This window comes from Neofelis nebulosa, chromosome 1 (assembly GCF_028018385.1).
Source record: "Neofelis nebulosa isolate mNeoNeb1 chromosome 1, mNeoNeb1.pri, whole genome shotgun sequence".
Taxonomy (NCBI): Eukaryota; Metazoa; Chordata; class Mammalia; order Carnivora; family Felidae; genus Neofelis; species Neofelis nebulosa.
The window spans coordinates 35,528,906-35,551,132 of NC_080782.1; the positions used below are offsets into that span (position 1 = coordinate 35,528,906).

At 38.8% G+C, this 22,227-nt stretch overlaps 1 protein-coding gene across 5 annotated transcripts in view; it reads left to right on the forward strand.

Annotated features, from left to right (window-relative positions):
• NNT (nicotinamide nucleotide transhydrogenase) overlaps nucleotides 1–20,267 on the forward strand; it is a 96,888-nt gene extending 76,621 nt beyond the window's left edge. For 4 of the 5 annotated variants that reach the window (XM_058719233.1, XM_058719247.1, XM_058719243.1 and 1 more), the window contains exons 20-22: nucleotides 15,501–15,619; nucleotides 16,864–16,979; nucleotides 18,665–20,267. In XM_058719233.1, coding sequence (XP_058575216.1) covers nucleotides 15,501–15,619; nucleotides 16,864–16,979; nucleotides 18,665–18,814 — 385 coding nt within the window. In that variant the 3' untranslated portion in view covers nucleotides 18,815–20,267. Of the gene's footprint in view, nucleotides 1–2,985; nucleotides 6,365–15,500; nucleotides 15,620–16,863; nucleotides 16,980–18,664 lie in introns of those variants that run through there. The other variant, XM_058719256.1, reaches the window with a different exon arrangement.
• The last annotated feature ends 1,960 nt before the right edge of the window (nucleotides 20,268–22,227 follow it).

The window sequence follows — 22,227 nt, forward strand, 5'->3', positions numbered from 1 at the left end:
CTGTTTTCCTTTCCTTTGGCTACAGTCATAACATACTCACCGGGAGCTGAGATTGCATAATGCAGCACATGACATTTCATGACAAGAGCTCCTTTCCGAACGGCATGAATGTTCACTGACTTAGACTTTCTCTAGTGGCCAGTACATTGTTGCTTCCCAGTTGGCCAGAAAGCCTCTATAGCTTCCCTAACCTCTGCTTAATCTCTAAAAGCATTTTATTACCAAAATCTTACACTACAAAAATGCATTTTTTTTTCTCTTTATTTCCCAATGTTTGGATCAATACGATGGGCTTTTCATTATAAAGCAGAGATAGTGTTCCCAGTGAGTAATTCTTAGAAAGAGGTGTAATTTTTTTCTGTTTGCAATTAATCACTGCTGGATTTTCTTTTCAGAAAGCCATATTGCTTGGCTCACCACAGAAGTCTTTTGAATTTGTGAAACCACCTTTCAGTTTCTCTGATTTACTGACTGGTATTATGTATTGCTTTCCTATTAATGTTCAACTACATCTTTCTGTTAATAATTTCTTGGTAGAAATTTATACTAGGGATTGGGATTCAAGGGTGCATAAGCCCAATTCCCACTCTCAAATGTTTATAGTTATGAGGAAAACAAATCTGTACACAAATGAATCCATGAATGAATTCCATTTAATGTGATAGTATGCTAGGAAAAGTAGAGTGGAAGGAGGATCAGAATGCAGAGGAGAGGAGTAGGTAATTAACCAGGGGACCTTTGAAACCTCTTGTGCTACTCAGAACATGAATTTTTTGCAGGTTTTTAAAAACATTTACTCTTTTTCATTCTCTGTCTAAACACATCTAGCTGCCATTGGTATTTGCGGTTTAATAGTGCTTTACAGTCTCGTGTGGCATGGCTATCGGTTTAAATATATGTTATTTTTTGCTAAGGAATCCGTTCTTTGAAGATAGTTGAAGATGAAATATTTTGTCAGTCTAACTGGATTTTCTTGTTTTTCATGGATTACATATAATTCAAGTAAACAGAGTTCAGCCTTCTTGGATTTGTTATGTATTGGGATGCAGGAAGAGATAGGACATTCAGATTTATAAGGTAATAAAGGCACATGCTTCTGAAGAGAATAGATATTAATTAGGCCTGATAAAATATTCCGAAATTTGAGTAACGAAAGAAGACATTTTATTTAGCATTGCAGCGACAACTTGCAATACATTCTTTTTAGACATGACTATTCATGTTCATGACCATTCACTGAACAGATAGTTATATAGTGTTTGGTGCCAGGCACCGTTCTAGGTCCTGAGAATAGGTCCTTGAGTACACGGATGAAAATTCTGCGTATTCACAGTGAAATGTACATTCACGGGGAGGTTATATCATAGGCTTGAAGATTCTGACTTGGAGACACTTACAGCCCCATTGTGTCTTCAGTTCAGATGCAGCTGAAATGATGACAAACAGCTGTAGCACAGAAAATTGTATCAGAATTTCAGAGTTACAGCTCGTACCACTGGGTGATGAATTAGCCAGGGCTTCAAGTTTTCTGAAAGAATGTGGTGTTATTTCTTTGCACTTTGCTCAGAGCCTGCCTTTTTGAAAAACATAGTGGCCAGGAAGGTGGGTGTGATGGGAGTTATTTGTGTAATTAGTCATATGAACGAAACTTTTGGTAGAAGGGAGGAAAACCAAAGGAAGTATGTACATTCACTCACGTCTGTGTTCAGCCTATTGTATAGAATTGCCAGTAATTTCTCAGATCAGAGGTGTCAGTTGTGCTCCTAAAAAGCGACCCTGTTCCTCGCGGGTTGACTGTTGGCCAGACCACCTTTGGCCTTCTATTTGTATTGTTCACCAGCATATTGGTGTGGTGGAAAGAAAGCCTGTGATTTGGGTATTTTGTAAAGGCTCTGCCATACCCTTGTAGGACTCATTTCTTGGACATGTTTGTCACGGGCATTCTGGTGGTCTGAGGGAGAAACTTTTACTTCTCATGAAACTGGTGCCTCTGACCATCAGGGTGGTTTTTGGCTTCTTGTTCTAGTATTAGTCATAATAAACTCTTTGAGCCGATGTTCTTCAATGAGGTTCATGTAAACATGGCAGAGTATAAATAAATAAAAGCCCTTTTCTCATTTCATGTTCCAGTTCTTCACTATCTTGCTGACAATTTCCATTTTATGGTGCTCACTGGCTGTTGCCTTCCAACAGCCGTTCTGCAACATCATTACAGTTATTCAGACAGGAAGATAAAATTACGTATAATTCTTACCAAGTCTCTGTAATATGCTGGAATATAATATTTTAGAACATTAGTGAAAAATAGAATTTTGGTTTTTTCCTCTGATATCACTCTTCATAGTCTTGTTGGTTATTTTGAAATAGAAAGCGTGTCAGTAGTCATACTGTTTCTATTCTGGGCTTGGTTGCTGGATTTGGTTTAGTGATGGAAAAGCCAGATTTGGGCACAATCTATAAAAACATCCTCGGAGTGGAAAGGGTAGTGTGACGCAGTTCTGCAGAAGACTGCATTGATGTTTGCATTGTCGTCTGACCTGATCCTCTTTTAAAAAAAAATTTTTTTTTTAATGCTAATTTTTTTGAGAGAGAGAGAGAGAGACTGAGTACAAGCGGGGAAGGAGAAGAATGAGAGGGAGACACAGAATCCAAAGCAGGCTCCAGGCTCTGAGCTGTCAGCATAGAACCTGATGCGGGGCTGGAACCCCTCAACCACAAGATCATGACCTGAGCCGAAGACAGGCGCTTAGCCAACTGAGCCATCCAGGCGCCCCTGACCTGATCCTCTTTAGACGACTTCTCATTCTTTGGCTGTACCTCAGCATCACCGGGCACTTGCACAAATGGAAAACGTGACCATAGCCTTCTGTCAAACATTTTCTCATTCACAGTCATAGGACAGGTTCTGTTATTCTGTCTTGGAAAAATTGTGCCCCTGAGACATTTTTGTAAGCTCTTTAACATTCATAATTTTTTTTCCTCCAGAAGGGAAGGCCATAGATGAACACCAGATTTCAGACCCGAGTAGCAGTTCAGCCCTTATTTGCCTTCAAAAAAAGAATGAAAGGTACATAATGTTCTCTAGTTCTGGCTATTGGAAAGTTCTAGGAAATTAAATGAACATTTTTTTTTCATTCAGAATTGTACAAGTGAGTTTGTCTGAAGCACTGCTTCGAAGGGCTTTCACAATTTTCGAGAGGCGGGTGTCTATCCTTTGGCCTAAGAAGCCTTGCCAGAAAGTTGATTCCACAGCTTTTCCCATCAGTCCATTTTTGAGGGTGGCAAGGAAGATTTTGTCCCACTTCATTACTCTGTTTCTATTCAGATGGATAAGCTAACCTTGCCCAGCTGGTCCTAGCCTTTTCACCAGTAAGGACGGTGTGTGTTACGTTTACCCCGCTTCATGTTTTAGAAGGTTTTATTCTCCACTGGATTTACTGCAGTTACTTTTTAAAACAAACAAACAGACAAACAAAAAAATGCCACTTTTCCTTGTGCTTCTCATCAGTGACTTGTAGCTGTCAGTCAGAAGTTCTGATCAGAATGTGATAAACCAAAGAAACCTGCCCTTTCAGGTTTTTTCACAGGTGAAATGCACATATTTTTCACAGGTGAAATGCACAATTATGCACATTATGTGCACATTATGCACATTATGTGCACAATTTCATCCACATTATGAAAGTAATTGAATGTAGTAACAGACCCTTCTGTTACCTTCATGGACCCTCCCCAGAATGGAGCACTGCCGTGTGCAAACATAGAATACAAAAGTCCTTAAGGTGTATGTTGCCACCAGGGACTGTGTGTTGCACCTGCAGTGCAGCTCCCAGCCTGCTCTGTGACACAGTACAGTGCACACGTATTCCATGTAATTCTAGATAAAGGAGGCCTGCCTGAGGAAGTAGTTGGATTAGAGAATCTGTAAGGTTTATTTTAACTCTTTTTTTTTAATTTCTTTTTTAAGTTGTTATTTGAATTCCAGGTAACACAGTATTGTATTAGTTTCAGGTCTACAATTCCATACAACACCCGGTGCTTATCACACTCCTTAAGTCCCATCACCTATTTAACCCATCCCCCCACCCGCCTCCCCTCTGGTAACCATCAATTTCCTATAGTTAAGAGACCGTTTTGGTTAGTATCCAAAATATATAAAGAAATCATAAAGCTCACCACCCAAAAAATGAAATGATCCGGTTAAGGAATGGGCAGAAGACATGAATAGACATTTTTCCAAAGATATACGGATGGCCAACAGATGCATGAAAGCATGCTCAACATCACTCATCATCAGGGAAATACAAATCAAAATTATGATGAGATACCACCTCGCACCTGTCAGCTTGGCTAAAATCAACAATACAAACAACAGGTGTTGGTGAGGATGTGGAGAAGGGGAGATCCCCCTTGTACTGTTGGTGGGAATGAACACTAGTGCAGCCACTCTGGAAAACAGGGGAGTCTCCTCAAAAAGTCAAAAGTGGAACTACCCTATGGTCCAGCAATTGCACCACTAGGCATTTACCCAAAGAACACAAAAATACTAACTCAGAGGTTTATATGCACCCCAGTGCTCATTGTAGCATTATCTACAATAGCCAACTTACGGAAACAGTCCAAATGGCCATCGACTGATGAATAGGTAAAGAAGATGTGGTATGTTTACACAACGGAATACTACTCAGCTATCAAAAAGAATGAAATCTTGCCATTTGCAACAACATGGATGGAGCTAGAGAGTATTATGCTAAGTGAAATAAGTCAGAGAGACCATATGAAACATATCTTTAAATTTTTTTTTTTTTTTTTTAATCATCCATTTTGAGAGAGAGAGCAAGCGTGGGGAAGGGGCCCAAGCAGGCTCCATGCTGTCAGCACAGAGCCCAACATGCAGCTTGATCTCAACTGTGAGATCATGACCTGAGCCAAAATCAAGAGTCGGAAGCTTAACTGTCTGAGCCACTCAGGCACCCTGAAACATATCTTTTAAAGGTTCTTTAGTGAGAGGTTAATGGTAGATTTTCTTTCATTTTGTATACCTTAAAATTCCATGATGACAGTTCTTTTCTCTCCAGTCTTTGAAGATTTTATCCCACTGCTTTAAGGCTTCCCTTGCTCAGAGATTATTACAGGTTCAGTTCCAGACTGCTGCAGAAATCTCTCAGCGCCTTGATCCCACATTTCTCAGCCTCCAGAACTCAGCCACCCGGTTTAAAGTATTTTGTTATAGCAGCCTAAACAGACCAAGACATTCTTGTTCAGGGAGTTGAATGGCATTCTCCCTGAGAAATATCATCATCATTAGCGCCCTTGAAAAAATTCTTTTACTGGAGATCTTTGGGTGATAAATGACAAATATTTGAGAAATCCCAAGGTAGGGGAATGAGGAAAAAAAATGGTGAACTGACTCCCAACAATTGGTTCTCAGTGTGGAAATTGTGACTCCGTCTCACCTGCAACCCCAAGAGGGAGAAGTGGCCTCAGGACAGAGGAGTGAGGCCCACAGCTTGTCCCACAGCCCGGCCCCAGTGCTGACTAGCAGGCGACAGCCATCCACAGCCTGCTCCCCAGCCATCTATTTTAAGTCGAAAGGTTTTATTGATTTATAAATATTTATGGTTAAAAAAGAAGAAATAGGCTTTCAACAAATGAAACTTTAAAAAAATTTCCCCATGTTATGTCTTTTTTCTCATTTGTGAACTTCCTAGGAGCTTAGAATAACATATTTAGGAAAATTGTGGGATGATGGTATTGGGAAGGCAGAATTCCCAAATGCAGTCTATGTAATTTAAAAATATAAAACACAGTAAAAGAACTACAAAGCTGTAATCATCAAGACAGTATAGTATTGGCACAAAAACAGACACATAGACAAATGGAATAGAATAGAGAACCTAGAATTGGACCGACAAATGTATGGCCAACTAATCTTTGACAACGCAGGAAAGAGTATCCAATGGAAAAAAAGACAGTCTCTTTAGCAAATGGTGCTGGGAGAACTGGACAGCAACATGTAAAAGACTGAAACTAGGACACTTTCTTACACCACACAAAAACACTCAAAATGGATGAAAAACCTAAATGTGAGACAGGAAGCCATCAAAACCCTAGAGGAGAAACAGGCAACAACCTCTTTGGCCCCAGTCACAGCAATTTCTTACTCGACACATCTCCAAAGGCAAGGGAATTAAAAGCAAAAATGAACTGTTGGGACCTCATCAAGATAAAAAGTTTCTGCACTGCAAAGGAAACAATCAACAAAACTAAAAGGCAGCCAACGGAATGGGAAAAGTATTTGCAAATGACATATCAGGTAAAGGGTTAGTATCCAAAATCTATGAAGAACGTACCAAACTCAAACCCGGAAAACAAATAATCCAGTGAAGAATTGGGCAGAAGACACGAATAGACACTTTTCCAGAGAAGACGTCCGGATGGCAAACAGACACATGAAAAGGTGTTCAGCATCACTCATCATCAGGGAAATACAAATCAAAACCACACTCAGATATCGCCTCACACCAGTCAGAGTGGCCAAAATGAACAAATCAGGAAACTACAGATGCTGGCGAGGATGTGGAGAAATGGGAACCCCCCTGCACTGTTGGTGGGAATGCAGACTGGTACAGCTGCTCTGGAAGCCAGTGTGGAGGTTCCTCAAAAAATTAAAAATAGAACTATCCTACAACCCAGTAATAGCACTACTAGGAATTTATCCAAAAGATACAGGAGTGCTGATGCATGAGGGCACATGTACCCCAGTGCACTTCCAACAATAGCCAAATTATGGAAAGAGCCTAAATGTCCATCAACTGATGAATGGTTAAAGATGTGGTTTATATATGCAATGGAATACGACTTGCCAATGAGAAAGAGTGAAATCATGCTATTTGCAGCAACGTGGATGGAGCTGGGAGGTATTATGCTAAGTGAAATAAGTCAGTGAAAGACAGATATCATATGTTTTCACTCATGTGTAACTTGAGAAACTTAACAGAAGGTCATGGGGGAAGGAAAGGGGAAAAAATAGAGAGGGAGGGAGGCAAACCAGAAGAGACTCTTAAATACATAGAACAAATTGAGAGTTGATGGGGTGTGGGGGAGAGGCTAAAATGGGTACTAGGCATCGAGGAGGGCACTTGTTGGGATGAGCACTGCGTGTTGTATGTAAGTGATGAACCACGGGAATCTACCGCCAAAACCAAGAGCACACTGTACATACTGTATGTTAGCCAATTTGACAATAAATTATATTAAATAATAAAACACAAAGAAAGGAAATTAGCCATTTGAACATCTTGAGTATGAAAACATTTTGCACAGTGACTGGCAAAATGTATAACCAAATTGTTGCAGGTTGTAAAAAGATTTTTTTTTAAATCTGAAGAGATTTTGCAATATTTATAATAAATAGTAAGAGGTTGTAAAATGGGGAAAACACTCAATACTGTAGGATGAGGCCCAGTTGTCTCTGTAGTTTCTTTGTCTTATTGTTGAATTGGGATACTTGACTCTTCTTCATGTTTTATTGCTGAACTAAATCTGGATATTTTCATAATGCAAGAAGGAAAATGTAGTTAATTTGAACGGTTGTGGTAAGATCCATGTGGTGAATGTTTTATACTCTTTACTAGTCCCACATGTCCAAGAACCAACTGCTGTAACGCACCCTGGTCAGGACATATTGTCTCCATGACCCACAATCATGGGAGTAAACATTGTTGTGTCCCCTTTGGAACATGTGGTGTCTAAAATCTAACGTGAAGTTGCGAAAAGTGTAAGAATAGGCTTTATATCATCATGTACTATAAAAAAGGTTTAAGAAATAGGGTGTCTTTTGAATTGCATCTTTACCCAGTTCTATCCAGGTCACGCAATATTTACAAATAGCCCTTGTATACCCTCTTACTTGTTTTTATTCTTTCTTGGTTAGTTTAAAAGGCTCTGAAGATCAGGTTGATTTATTTGAGTAGATCATTTCACTGGTTTTGAACTGTGCCTGGGTCTGTCTTTAATCAGGGACTGAGGCCTTAGTTTTTATTCTATAATGTTTCGCAAAAGGCTGTCATTTTCATATTTGAGAGAGGAAAACAGCAAGAAGTGTTCAAATTTTTCTTGCTTCAAGATAATCAAAGAGATTATCCTGACTTAATAACATTTGTTGTATCTGTCAGTTGAGGAAACCATGCTTTTTTGCCTAATAGTATCGGTGGAAGGATTATGTATAGCCTTTTAAAATTTGACTTTATCAAATAAGTATGTATTTAAACATTAGTTACGACCAAGTTCCCAGTGAGTGCAGTATTCACAATTACTAGCCTTCGTCTATTTTGACTACATAATTTCTCTAGTCTTTTGATGTAGTTGTGAATACAAAGAACTTCTGGCTTTTATTGGACTATACTGATATTTACTAGAATTTCAAGGTAAAAATTAGAAAACCAACCAAAACATGTTGACATCAAACTAACATTTGTTTTAATGAAAAAAAATGTGTATTTTTATATAAGTGATCATTAAAATGTGTATTTGTGTGAAAAATACAGAGAGCATTTATATTACAGAAATGTATTAGAATAGAATTTTATAATTGCAGCTTAATTTATTAAAGGCTTATTGTGCTTGGCATTGGTCTAAAATACTTTGTATAAAAAACTCTTTATGTGAACTATCTCACTTAAATCTCACAATACTCCTCTGAAGAGGTTTTATTATCAATCCCATTGCACACAGAGGAGACGTGAGGCATACAGACCAAACTGCCCAAATGCTGTGAATCCAGGCAGTGGCACTCTACAGCTTTTAACTGCTGTTTTTTGCCACTTCCCTAAATTCTTTCTCTAAAAAGAGACATAAAAATGTATGAGTCCATGTACCTTACTGGGCACACTGTGTTTCTTAAAACCCTTTCCTTCCCTCCCTCTCTTGGAATCCCTATAAGGAGTGCCAGGTGCTGTGGGAACTGACAGATAAGACACGGTTCCTGTGCTCATGTTGTGCCCAGTTTGGAGGGCACAGTCGTGTCAACCAGTTACTATGATGCGGTGCATCGTAAGGAGGAGATGCATAAAGAAAAAGTTCTGGGAACGTGGAATATCTTTTTTTTTTTTTTTTTTTAATGTTTATTTAGTTTGAGAGAGAGAGAGAGAGAGAGGGAGCAGAGGAGGGGGAGAGAGAGAGTCAGAGAGAGAATCCCAAGCAGACTTCACACTGCCAGCGCCGAGCCCGACACGGGGCTTGAACCCACGAACCACAAGATTATGACCCAAGCTGAAATTAAGAGTCAAATACTTAACCAACTGAGCCACCCAGGCACCTTGGCAGATCTTTGTGATCTCATTGTAGTATTTATTTTCCTTCTGTAGAGTCTTGTAGACAGGCACAGCTAATTCTGCTTTAAGCATGTGTACAATAAAGATAATTTTCATGGCTCAGAGGAAAGAACTAAAAGGCTAGTAGGCTTTGCATTTTGAAATTCTGGATATTCTTCATATGATGATGGAACATTAATGAGCATTGTCCATCAGTTCCTGGAAATTGCTGGTTATGGCCAAACCATTGTCTGGTATAATTAACTGACTTCTGGTATAATACTGACTTTGGAGATTAGTCAGTTATATGGGCCAGAATTGTTATAAACTCACATTGACTTATCAGTGTGCACATATATATATTTCTAAAAATTTAGCGTGTTCTGTTATTTCTCTCAAAACACTGGCATTTTCTTGTTAGAGCCTTGCATGTGTTTTTCTCCAACCTTAGAGTCTTAAGGTTTGGTATAATAAATTATTATGCTAACAGATATAAAATGATCTATCGTTTGGGATATTTAGCATAACATATTGATTAGCTTTGTGATTGTTTACCCTTCACAACTAGCTCAACAGAAATAATGTCTTTATGCAGTCTGTAGCTAATTAAAAATTACAATAACAACAAATACATTTAGAGGTCTTTGATTTCTAATCTGGCCCAAGACATGTCAGTTAAAGCATAAAGATGATAGCTAGATGGATTAATTTAAAGATAAGCAAGGGCAGTATTAAAAACAAATAAATTACTATTGTTTTATTAAAAACAATAAAATTACTAGAATAAAGGAAGGATACAGAATTGAAATCCAAAAGTAATTTACATACTGTATATATTGACTTATTCAGCTAAAATAGAAACCCTAGTTCCTGGAATTTTAGGACTAGAAAGGAAGTTTGTGGTAGGCTGAATAAAGGCCCTAAAGATGTCCGCTTGTTTTTCTTTTTTTTATTGTTTTAAGTTTTTATTTTTTTATTTTTTATTTTTTAATTTATTTTTGGGACAGAGAGAGACAGAGCATGAATGGGGGAGGGGCAGAGAGAGAGGGAGACACAGAATCGGAAACAGGCTCCAGGCTCCGAGCCATCAGCCCAGAGCCTGACGCGGGGCTCGAACTCACGGACCGCGAGATCGTGACCTGGCTGAAGTCGGACGCTTAACCGACTGCGCCACCCAGGCGCCCCTGTTTTAAGTTTTTAAAAAAATGTTTATTTATTTTTGAGAGAGAGACAGAGAGAGAGAAAATATGAGTGGGGGAGGGGCAGGGAGAGAGGGGTACAGAGGATCTGAAGCAGGCTCCATGATGACAGCAGAGAGCCAGTTGTGGGACTTGAACTCACGAACTGTGAGATCATGACCTGAGCTGAAGTCAGACACTCAACAAACTGAGCCTCCCAGGCACCCCCAAAGATATCCACTTTAATCCCCCAAACCTGTGAACATGTTGCTTCACATGGCAAAAGGGACTTTGTAGATTTAAGGCAAGGATTTTAAGATGGGGAGACTATCTTGGATTATTCACGTGGGCCCATGTGATCACTAGGGTTGTCATAAGAGAGAGAAGAGGGTCAGAGTCAGGGAAGGAGATGTTATAATGGAAGCAGAAGTCAGAGGGATGCAGTGATAAGCCAGGGAATGGGAACAGCCTCCAGAAGCTGGAAAAGGCTATATTCTTTCTTTCTTTCTTTCTTTCTTTCTTTCTTTCTTTCTTTCTTTCTTTCTTTCTTTCTTTCTTTCTTTCTTTCTTTCTTTCTTTCCTTTTCTTTCCTTTTCTTTCCTTTTCTTTCTTTCCTTTCTTTCCTTTCTTTCCTTTCTTTCCTTTCTTTCCTTTCTTTCCTTTCTTTCCTTTCTTTCCTTCTTTCTTTTCTTTTCTTTTCTTTTCTTTTCTTTTCTTTTCTTTTCTTTTCTTTTCTTTTCTTTTCTCTTTTCTTTCTTTCTTTCTCTTCCTTCCTTTCCTCCCCTCCCCTCCCCTCCCCTCCCCTCGCCTCCCCTAGGGGGCTCCATACCCAACTTGCAGCTCAAACTCATGACCCTGAGATCAAGATTACATGCTCTACTAACTGAGCCAACCAGCCACCCCTAAAGTACTATATTGTTACTAAAGTACTAAAATGATATTTATGTTCATATTTGAGTCTTAGTAAGTCTCAATAATAAGTCTGATTTATTGAGCACATACTTTGGTTCCTGGAGATTTTTTTTTCAAATGTTTTATGTTATTGCCACTATAAAAAAAATACTAAAATCTTAAAGAAGTTACCTTAACCAGAGAGTCCACTTACCCCTGCAGAAGTGTTTTCTCTGAGGCAATTTGAAAACAGCTGCAGTGCTGAAGACAGCTTGCATTACCACATGAAGAGTGGGAGCCTAAATTGTCAGTATTTTGCCTTATTTCTTTTGTTTTCAGGAGTGATTGAAAACTTTGGTTTGATATAGACTATGACATTAAGATAGCAATGTCTAGTTTAAAAAGAAAGCAATTAGGGCACCTGGGTGACTTAGTTCAGTGTCTGACTCTTGAATTAGGCTCAGGTAGTGACTTCACGGGGTCATGTGGGACTCTGTGCTCCCCATTGGGCTCTGTGCTGACAGTGTGGAGCCTGTGTGGGAGTCTGTCTCCCTCTCTCTCTGCCCCTCCCCTGCCCATGCACTCCCTCCCTCTCCCTCTCCCTCTCTCTCTCTCAATAAATAGAGAAACATTTTTTGAACCTAAAAAGAAAGCAATCTTGTTTTTAGAGAACATTTAAAATTTTTTCTCAGGTGTTGAACTGTTACAGTCCCCAAAACGACAGGAGAATTTGTGGTGGAAGAACTTAAAACCCTATGAGGTGGTGAGCATGGTCTGGAGTGAACTAATGACTGGAGTGAAATAATGACTGCCCTTAATTTTATTTTCGCTAGAACAAAACTACAGCTAGCCCACTGAGGGGAAAGGTGATGAAGTAGTTGAAATACATGAGACATATTTTTCTTCTGAGACATATTTTTCTTCTGTGTCTGTTTGTTCATGCAGATATTTAATTTTTTTTTTTTTTTCTATTTTATAGCTTGTAGCACTGTTGAAACTTTCTGGGCTCTCAATTATTCTCAAAGAACAGTGCGAATTGGATTTTTGGAACTCCTTTTTTTACCCATCCAAGCAGAGAATAATAAGTATTTCTCAAACCGTTTCTACACAGTTTTATATAGCCCTTGGCAGGATATGGGCTGATAGTAACAGCCGGTTACTACTCTGGGAAAACTGAGACAGCGAGAGTCCTTAAGTAACCTGCCTAGCAGCAACATAACTAGTAAAACCTGAGCTGTCAACTAAACAAAATACCTCTCAAATATATATCTCCCTTATACTACTATAATGTATAGAGCTAAAAGTTCAGACTCTTGAGGCAGAAAGACCTGAGTTTGAATCCCAGCTGTAACTATTTACTAAAAAAGTTATACAAACTGCATAGCACATCAGGAAGAGCCAGCATTGGCCGTTGTGCCAGAATATATACCAGCAGCCCCCCTTACTACATTCTTGCTTCTTTCTGTTAGGTGTATGGGTAAAGCTCTGAAGCTCTGCTTATTTAACCAAGGACTGGGTTTGAATCACTTGCTCTTATGTTCTAATTCTTTTTGTTTTATTTTAATTCTTTTATTTTAGAGAGAGAGAGAGTGAGTACATGAGTTGGGGGTGAGTGGGGGTGGGGGGAGAGAGAGAGAGAATCTTCAGCAGGTTCCACACTCAGCGTGCAGCCCGATGCGGTGCTCGATCTCACGACCCTGGTGTCCTGATCTGAGCCAAAATCAAGAGTTGGGCACTCAACTGACTGAGCCATTCAGGCGCCCCAGTGTTCTAATTCTGGATGGAGAATTTTAAAGATGATTAGGGATAGAATGGAATAATATATGAGAAATCATTTGTAAATGGTGTTACAATATAATAGCATGAAGTATTAAGTTATTTTAAATGAAGTTAATTTTTCCCACCATAAAAAGTGTACATTCTCCTCCTTTCAGCGACTGTGAAGCTGGGAAGATCCTGGCTGGGCCAAGGTCACTGATGTCACCGTCCTCCTAGCCCTTCGGGGTTTCCCCAAAGCCCCTTAATCACATGGTTTGATTGTCCCACAAAAGTGTACATTCTCATAGAAAATCGGGAAAATATATTTAAAGAGGAGAAATAAAATGATTATCTGTTGTATAACTGCATAGGGGTAACTGTTTTGTTTCCTTTTAGCCTGGGGTTTCTGTTTTTTTAATAAACATAAATTATTATTTAGGGGCATTCGGTGATCTCCAAATGAAGATTAAAAATAAATTTGATAAAAGAGAGTACCTGTCACTTGATGTCCCCCCCCCCAACTACAAGATCCCCCAGTAATTCAGACTCTTCATTATCACTTTAATTTTTTTTTTTTAATGTTTATTTACTTTCGAAGGAGAGAATGACAGAGTGTGAGTTGGGGGGTGGGGAGCAGAGAGAGAGGGAGACACAGAATCCGAAGCAGGGTCCAGGCTCTGAGCTGTCAGCACAGAGCCTGACGCGGGGCTCGAACCCACAAACCGCGAGATCATGACCTGAGCCGAAGTTGGACACTCAACCGACTGAACCACCCGGGGGCCCCTTCATTATCACTTTTAAAGATGTGGGAAAATCCCTTATCATCTATTTGGGCAATTAAATGGCCATTTTAAAGCTCTTTTCAGGTCTGTGTTTTTGGGAGGGGTCAATTCCTGTGCTGCTTTAATCTGTTCCCAGCAGGACCTCTATTAACAGTGGGGACACCTGACTTGGCAGCAGTTTCTGTGTCTTAAATGACATGATTTTTGTGTGAGCCAGCAGTGTATTGTGGCGGCCCTAAAAGCTAAGGCCGACTTAGGCATCATTGTCAATGAAAGGTCTAAGGATGGGATTTTCTTGCTGTGCCTTATGCATCTAGATTGCATCCAGCATACTGTATTCACTTTGGGGGACTGAGATTTGAGCTGGATATTGCATTGTGGAAATGGGACTCAGAGAGCAGCGGATCTGTCAGCATTGAGTAATTGAAAGAATTGAGGATGTTTTGCTTAGTGAGCATCGTAGGATAGCTCAAAGGAATCCACATATGAAAGAGGGAATCAACTCATTATGGCTCCAGAGCAAAACTACAGACCTTGGAAAGCAATGAGATAGGGGTTCCCTTCGGTTGAATATGAATGTGTGTGTGTGTGTGTGTGTGTGTGTGTGTGTGTGTTATATAATTTTTGAGATTGTCTAGTAATGGAATAGACCTTAGGAAGGAGTAAGTTTCTGGTTACTGAAAGTGTTTAAACTGAAGTCGGATAGATCCCTGCCAAGAACTACTATCAAATGCATTTCTTCGCTGGATTCATTCACTCATTCATTCACTCACTCACTCACTCACTTTATATTGAGCCCTTCCTGTGTGTCAAGCACTGTGCCCAGTGCTGAGGAGACAGAGATCAATACTGTGGGCAAGGGGCTGGATTAAATGACTCCAAAGATCCCATTATGGTTGTGGTTGAAAGAAATTGCTGGATGCTTCAGTTTCTTTTGCCTTAATAAAAGTGTGGAGCTCTGATTTGTGTATCACTCTGTCTTTGAAACACTCCAGCATGTTGCTATCACATTTCTTCTGGGATGCAGAGTAATGCTTCATATCGTTTTCTGAAAGATTGTAGGCTATTAACTCCTGTCCATGACACTGTTTTATTTCTCCAGCTTTGAACATAGAGGTTAAAGTTGAATGTGAAGTCAGCTTTTGATGGAATAATGTTGATTTTTTAATTGTTGAGTGTTTAATTCCAGGCTGACTTACATAAGTTTTTAAAGATTCAAGATTTATCAGAAAGTATCATGAGAGAACATAATGCTTATTAAATGTAAGGTGATCTTATTTGTTAATGTTGTTGGAAATTCTTTGTACTTAAAATATGGAAGAGTCAGGTTCTAAGGTTACACTTATTTTTTGAGAGGAGTTATCATTTGTGTATACTGAGATATTAAACCTCCAACTTCAATATTTGTAGATTGATCATATATCTGGACTAGTTCTAGTCCCGCCTGTAGAGATCAGATAGTACCAGGAAAAGCAGAGGTGCCAAGAACAAAGTGTGCAGATTTGGAGGTGATGTTGGGGTCTCTGTACATTTTGGCCCATCAAGTAAGGCCAGCTGTTCATTTGTTTCATGTCTAGGTTTGGAATTCACCCAGTTGCAGGCCGGATGCCTGGTCAGCTTAATGTGCTGCTGGCTGAGGCTGGGGTGCCATATGATATTGTGCTGGAAATGGACGAGATCAACCATGATTTCCCAGGTAAGTGGCAGAGGCGATGCTGAAGTCTAAATATTCTTAGTCTGAATAAAGCAACGCCCGTCTTAGGACGTAAATTGTGGGATTTCTGAACACCCACTAGTCCAATGAAGAGTAACCTTCCCCTAGTAGGTGTGCAGTTGAAATGAAAGCAGTGAAAGACGGTACTGAATAAGGCACAACAGATTTGTGAGTAGCATGGGTACTTTTGTGCCTTTGAGGGGTGGTGAAAATCTTGAGAGATGGTGGAGCTCATTGCAGAGGGACTCGGAAGAGATCTGGCTTTGGGATCTAGGTCACAATTCTCGCTTGTTTGCACTAGATCCCAGCCTCAGGTTTCTCATTTATAAAATTGCTTCTGTTGCTAATTTAATGTATAATGCTAGCCAGTGTCTGAGATTTTCCTGGCTTCTAATTGTACTGATTCATAATCAATAAAGTAGTTTTCTATTTTCTTTTAAAGTACTAGGATTTCAGTAGATAAGGTGCTGTACTTTATGGCTGTCATTGGGTAGATGTTGAATGTTAATGACATTTGGCCCAAGATCATGTTTGTTAAAGTTAAACCAGTTCCCCCTGGCAAGTGTCCACTGTAAACTTAAAAAATACTGTTTATTAGAGAAAAATAATGAAGTTATATGTGTATCTACATTCACATGGCATTTTTGGCAAAGTTCTAAGGTAATTTATATTATAGTCCTTAAAGAGGGAGTTTGGACCATTTTAATTTTATGCCCCCTTTGAGATTTCACTGTTGCAAAATTTTGTGTGAAACCTGCCAGTTCCAGGAATTATGGGCACAGCTTTAATACAGTACAGACTCTTAGACCATTTTCTTTGAGACATCAAATAGCATCATATGTGGTCATTTTAAAAGTTGAAAATGGAATGCCAGTCTTCTAAAAAATAATATAACCAACAAGATCATTTTGAGATAATAAAAAAACCCGCAAAGTTAGATTAGGTAAATGCATCTGGGGGGAGGGAAAGCACAATAATGTAAGCTCCAGTCAGCATGCTCAGGTTCACATGCAGGACCTACTGCTTTTAGCTGTGTGGCATTGGCTAAGTTACCGACCCTCTCTGATAAAGCTCTTTGTACAGTGCCTGGCACAAGTGTGCATCCTATAAATGTTGGCTTTTGTTACTATTGTTACAAAGTGCAGATCACTATAATTTGCCTGAAAAAAAATGAAAGTAGCCTATTTGAGACTTATATTTTCTCTTTTTTTTCCTTTATTACATAGACACCGATCTGGTCCTTGTAATTGGAGCTAATGACACTGTTAATTCAGCAGCTCAGGAAGACCCCAACTCTATTATTGCAGGCATGCCAGTCCTCGAGGTCTGGAAATCAAAGCAGGTAAAGTTTCAGACTTGTGTTTCATTCTCATAGTCAAATGTCTCTTCAGACATGCGCACAGAGCCATCCTGGTTCACTCGGCGAGGAGCGCTGATGCCTTTTAAAAGCCGCGGGAGCTTGAGTGGGTGTAGGGCCTAGCTCTCTATATCCAGCTTCTGTCTGTTCGGTGGCCAATAGAGAACCCGAGTGAATGCCCTGGTCACCATTAGAACCAAACGATATTATGTGGATGGATTAACAAAATCTGTAGCCACAGCTGAAAAAAGAGCTGTGAGCTTTTGGAATGAGTCTGGCTGACTTCCAGATAGAGTCCAGTGAAGCAGATGGCTTCCCTCTGGGACAGCGAGTCATATCATTGCCTTCATATACGAAGATGAGCATGTTTTTTCATTTAATTTTTTTAAAGGGAATTTGTTGTTGTTATGGGGTGTCTGGAAGAAAGGTGATTTAGAAATCCAAACTATAACGTGGCGTAAGGAAGCAAGGCCTGCTCGCGCACATCACCTCTGTGGAGGCTCACCGCTGGGTCATAGAGACTCAAAGGCTTATACCTTTCCCCTGCCTCATTCGAGGGACATGTCTTTACTACCCTTAGGTCAGATCTGCATTTTAACAGTCATAATTATGTAATTATGTAAGTACATTTCCCTTTAATTTTGTTTCTCTTCATTGAAAATATGGGAATGTGATACACACTTATTCATGCGTAGATAAAAAATGACTGCATTCGTCATCAAATTGGAGAATTTGAAGAAGACTATACTAAGGCTGAGTGAAGTGTGAATAAATTTAGACTGCTTTCATTTTTGGATAAACTACCTAGACAACCACAGAAAGGCTTTTATTTTCCTGAGAACTGACTTGCTATTTAACAGGATAGCACCATCCATAATCCATGTAGGTGTCAATGACTATACTACCTCAATATTAGAGACAGGTTTGCTTCTTCCATTTTGCTTTGTAGGACTGTAATATTATTACCTCTGTCATGTGATGGGCTAGATTGCTCTTTGGGCTTTTGTCTTGGCACCTTCTTTTTCTTTTTAATGTTTATTTATTTATTTTGAGAAAGAGAGAGTGCGAGTGAGCCAGGGTGGGGCAGAGAGAGAGAGAACACCAAGCAGGCTCTGTACTGTCAGCACGGAGCCCAACCTGGTGCTTGAACCCACCACTGTGAGATCATGATTTGAGTGGAAATCAAGATTCAGACACTTTACTGACTGAGCCACCCAGGCGCGCCTGGAACCTTCTGATGTACTTTAAAGTGGTGGGATAGGAATCATGCCATTTTCCCATTAGAAGCTTATGCACTAAGTTTGGTCTCTTTAACACATTAGAGAAAGATGCTTATTTTTCTGAGTAGAAAATGTTACAGGGTCTTTATAGAGAAAAGCTCTGAGAAGAAAATCACTTGTAATCTTATGTTTCATAGATAAACTATTTATTGTTAACAAGATTTTTCTCTCTTGGATGTGAGTATGGGCACATTTAAAAAATTAAAGTTAATACAATGTGTGCCTGCATTAAAAAAACAACTCCTTGTGTATTTTAGAAAACTGTGTACTCAGGAGTTAGTAGTGGTGTTGCTTCATTTAAAGCTAGGGCAGGGCAGTGTGGGCATACCTATCACATCCCAGCCCAGTCTGTTAAATACACTCATTTGTCCCTTAATCTTTGCTCCTTAGGTCATCGTTATGAAGAGGTCACTGGGTGTTGGCTATGCTGCAGTGGACAATCCAATCTTCTACAAACCCAACACGGCCATGCTTCTAGGCGATGCCAAGAAGACATGTGATGCGCTGCAGGCAAAAGTGAGAGAATCCTACCAGAAGTAAATTTTCAAGACCAAGCTGTTGTCCGACAAAGCCACCTCTTCTGTTGTGGGAACAGGCAAATAAAGTATCACTCTATACAGCTGATAGACATCTGTAGCAAAGCTCTTGGAAGAGAAGGAAGACTGAAGAATGCAAAGCAAACAGGGATATTTTTCAAGATCCCTTGATTTTTTTTTTAAAAGATTGAAAATTCTGAATGTCTTTCTGTGCATATTTTTTGTGTTATGAATTCCAAAAGTATTTTATAAAAGGAGAAAGAACAGCCTCATTTTAGATGTAATCCATTTGGATTTTTTTATTCTTCCTCAATGGTCAACAATATTTTAAGAGATTAAGTTTTTAGGATCTTAGGACTTATATACATGGATCTGAACACTCTGACCTTGTAAACATTACAGGTACCTTCGTTTATGTTTTTTCAACAAAGATTACTAATTTGAGACTTGTGTCAACTCCTGAGCTATCCTCTTACCATTTAACCATGATCTGAATTAACCATATCAAATTGGCTTCAACTTTCCAAACTGTACTACCAATTCTAGATTTCAGGGATGTATTTTCTCACTTCTATTTTAATACCTTAAGGGACTAGGTAATCTTTCAGAGATGCTGGAAACAATGACATCATTTGCTTTGTATGTTTCATCAGGACACCAGTGAAACATATAATTTGAAATCAGTATTGTATTCTTAAGAATCCCATTTCCAATCAGAGATGTTTTTAATTTCAATCAATTTATAAAGTGTATTACTGTATTAAGTGCACTTGAATGGAATTCAGCTATTTGACTAATAAATTGAGTTCATCATGTTTGCGTAGAGATGTAGCAATGGTCTCTGGTGACAAAAGGCTCAAGTGAATAGTTTTGCTGGTTACTACCATCCGGGGAAGACTTGCCACTGGGAAATAGATGAAATTACTCGCTCTCTTAATTGTTGGCAAGAATTTTTTTTTCCAAATCAGAATGTGTTTTGAGGTCTTATGTAATTGATGACATTTGAGAAAAATGGTGGCCCTTTTTTTTATTAGCTACCTCTTTGTTTATCTAAACATCAGTAAAGACCATGTCTTTTTGCAGTAAAAGTGTAGATTTTCTTTGTGACTTTGCTACTGTGCCAAAAGCTGTATATAGGTGAATGAATGAGTGAATACTTAGAATATCTGTCTCTCTCTGTAACTAATTTGGTACTAAGTTTCTTGAAATAATTATAAGCACATATAAACTATCTCTAAACCAGAAAAAGAATTAACTGTTGTGAAATTTTTTACTGTAATGCTCATGTTTACTCAGTTTATAACTCACAATATCTATTGGTTTGGTAATCAACTTCTGTTTTGCTGTGCTTGAGATTAAGATCTGTTTGTGTGTGTTTGTGTGGGTGTGTACATGTGTTTTAAAGCAGGAAAGGCTCCTTTTTAATTTTTAAGTAATAAATGCAATTTGCTAATGGATCTCAGGTCATTAGTAACCTCAAGTCTGAGTTACATCATGAAAGTTCTACTAGGAAAACAATAAATCGTATCTTTATGCCCTTTTCCTTTTCCCAAAGTACTTGTGGGTATATCTGGAAAGCAGCAACTTGGATTTTTTTTTTTTTTAATGAGATAATTCCTGGATTCAGCTTAAACTAAAAATAATGATACTTGGATTTATTTATTTTTGTTATTGTAGTAAATCTTTTTCTATATTTTCAGAATTTAGGACCTCATTCTTTGCTGCTGCAAAGACAGCAGCATGACAAAGGATTAGTCATCTAGTTGTATTACTTGAGTTAAAAACTATGCTTCAGTTGGTTTTATTTTACTTTATTGCTTAGGATATTTAAATGATTTTTTGGATACAAAATTTCTTAAATTAATACTCCCAAAGGTTGGTGACCTTGGATTATTTATGGTGAAGTCTAAAATCAACAGAAATAATTTTCATCCATCCTATTTTATTGTTCTTTTTTTTCTAAGGCATACAACTGGAAGATATGACTTATTTTTTATTCTTGTATTGTTACACTATGTATAGATATTCAACTGGAAATAATTTTTTTAAAAGTCCATTGTACCCCACAGTGTGTTACCAAAAAAAAAAGAATTACGCGTAGGCAGTGAAGTGCTAATGTTGATGTGTCTTTTAGGCCTTTTTGACCATCCATTATTTTCTCGTTTGTCTTAAATTGGAAGTTTGTGTTTAAATTACTCATCTAAGTAAAGAATATATATAAGTAAATGGATAAATTTTAATACATTATATGTATGTTTCTGTCTAACTCTGGACAGTTTTTCAGCATATAAATCTTTTTATCATTCTCTCTGTATTTTTTTCCTAGGGATTGGAATAGGACGGAGAGAGAGGACTAATCTTTTTCTGCAGTGGGCGTTCAGGCCTTGATGGAGTCAGGGAATTAACAGTTAGGTATTTTGTAATGAATCTGGATAGTGGGCCTTGGCCTTTCTGATTCTATCCAAGTCATGGCCCTAACTTTTAGATTTTGCTGTTTTCTCATCCAACACAAATATGGGATATATTATCTGTCAGTCAGGTTTAGGGTTTAGTTCAATTTATCCTATCCCAAAGCCTTATTATGTATAATTAATAACTCATAACCCATGTGTTCATCTGACTTAGAGGCAAATTTTCAAGTCCCTTAAGGCATACGTCTTGTGAATTAAAGCATTTTAGTACTGGAAAGTTGGACAGCTCATTTGTATTGCTAGGGGAGAATAGTTCAAATATCTAATTTATAGCTCCTGCCAGTTTTTGAGAGTCTTTGCCAACAAATATTGGGTCGGAATGGTAAGAGGAGAAAAACAAACAACCAAAATTCTACACGTCAGTGGCAGCAACTTGCATGTTCCAGCTGCTCTTTAGATTCCCAAAGGAAAGATAAATTAGTGTAATTAACAAGGAGGAAAAAAAACACTTTTAAGTGAGACTTTTCTTTTTTTTTTTTTTTTTTAATTTGAGAGAGAGGACAGGAGCAGGGAGAGGGGCAGAGGGAGAGAACTTGAGAATCTTAAGCAGGCTCCATGCTCAGCACGGAGTCCAAAGTGGGGCTCCATCTCATGACTCTGGGACCATGACCTGAGCTGAAATTAAGTGTTGGACACTCAACCGACTGAACCACCCACACGCCCCTAAAGTGAAACTTTTAAAGTGTTAGTTAAGTAAAGCAGTAGAAATGGTAACATTTGAATTTTGAAGCACTCAAGATTGCTGTTCTTTTTTTTAAATGTTTATTTTGAGAGCGAGAGAGAGAGAGAGAGAGAGAGAGAGAGAGGGAGGGAGAGAGGAAGGATGTGAGCAGGGGACAGGCAGAGAGAGAGAGAGAGAGAACCCTAAGTAGGCTCCCTGCTGTCAGCGCAGAGCCTGATGTGAGGCTCCATCCCACAAATCACGAGATCATGACCTGCCAAAATC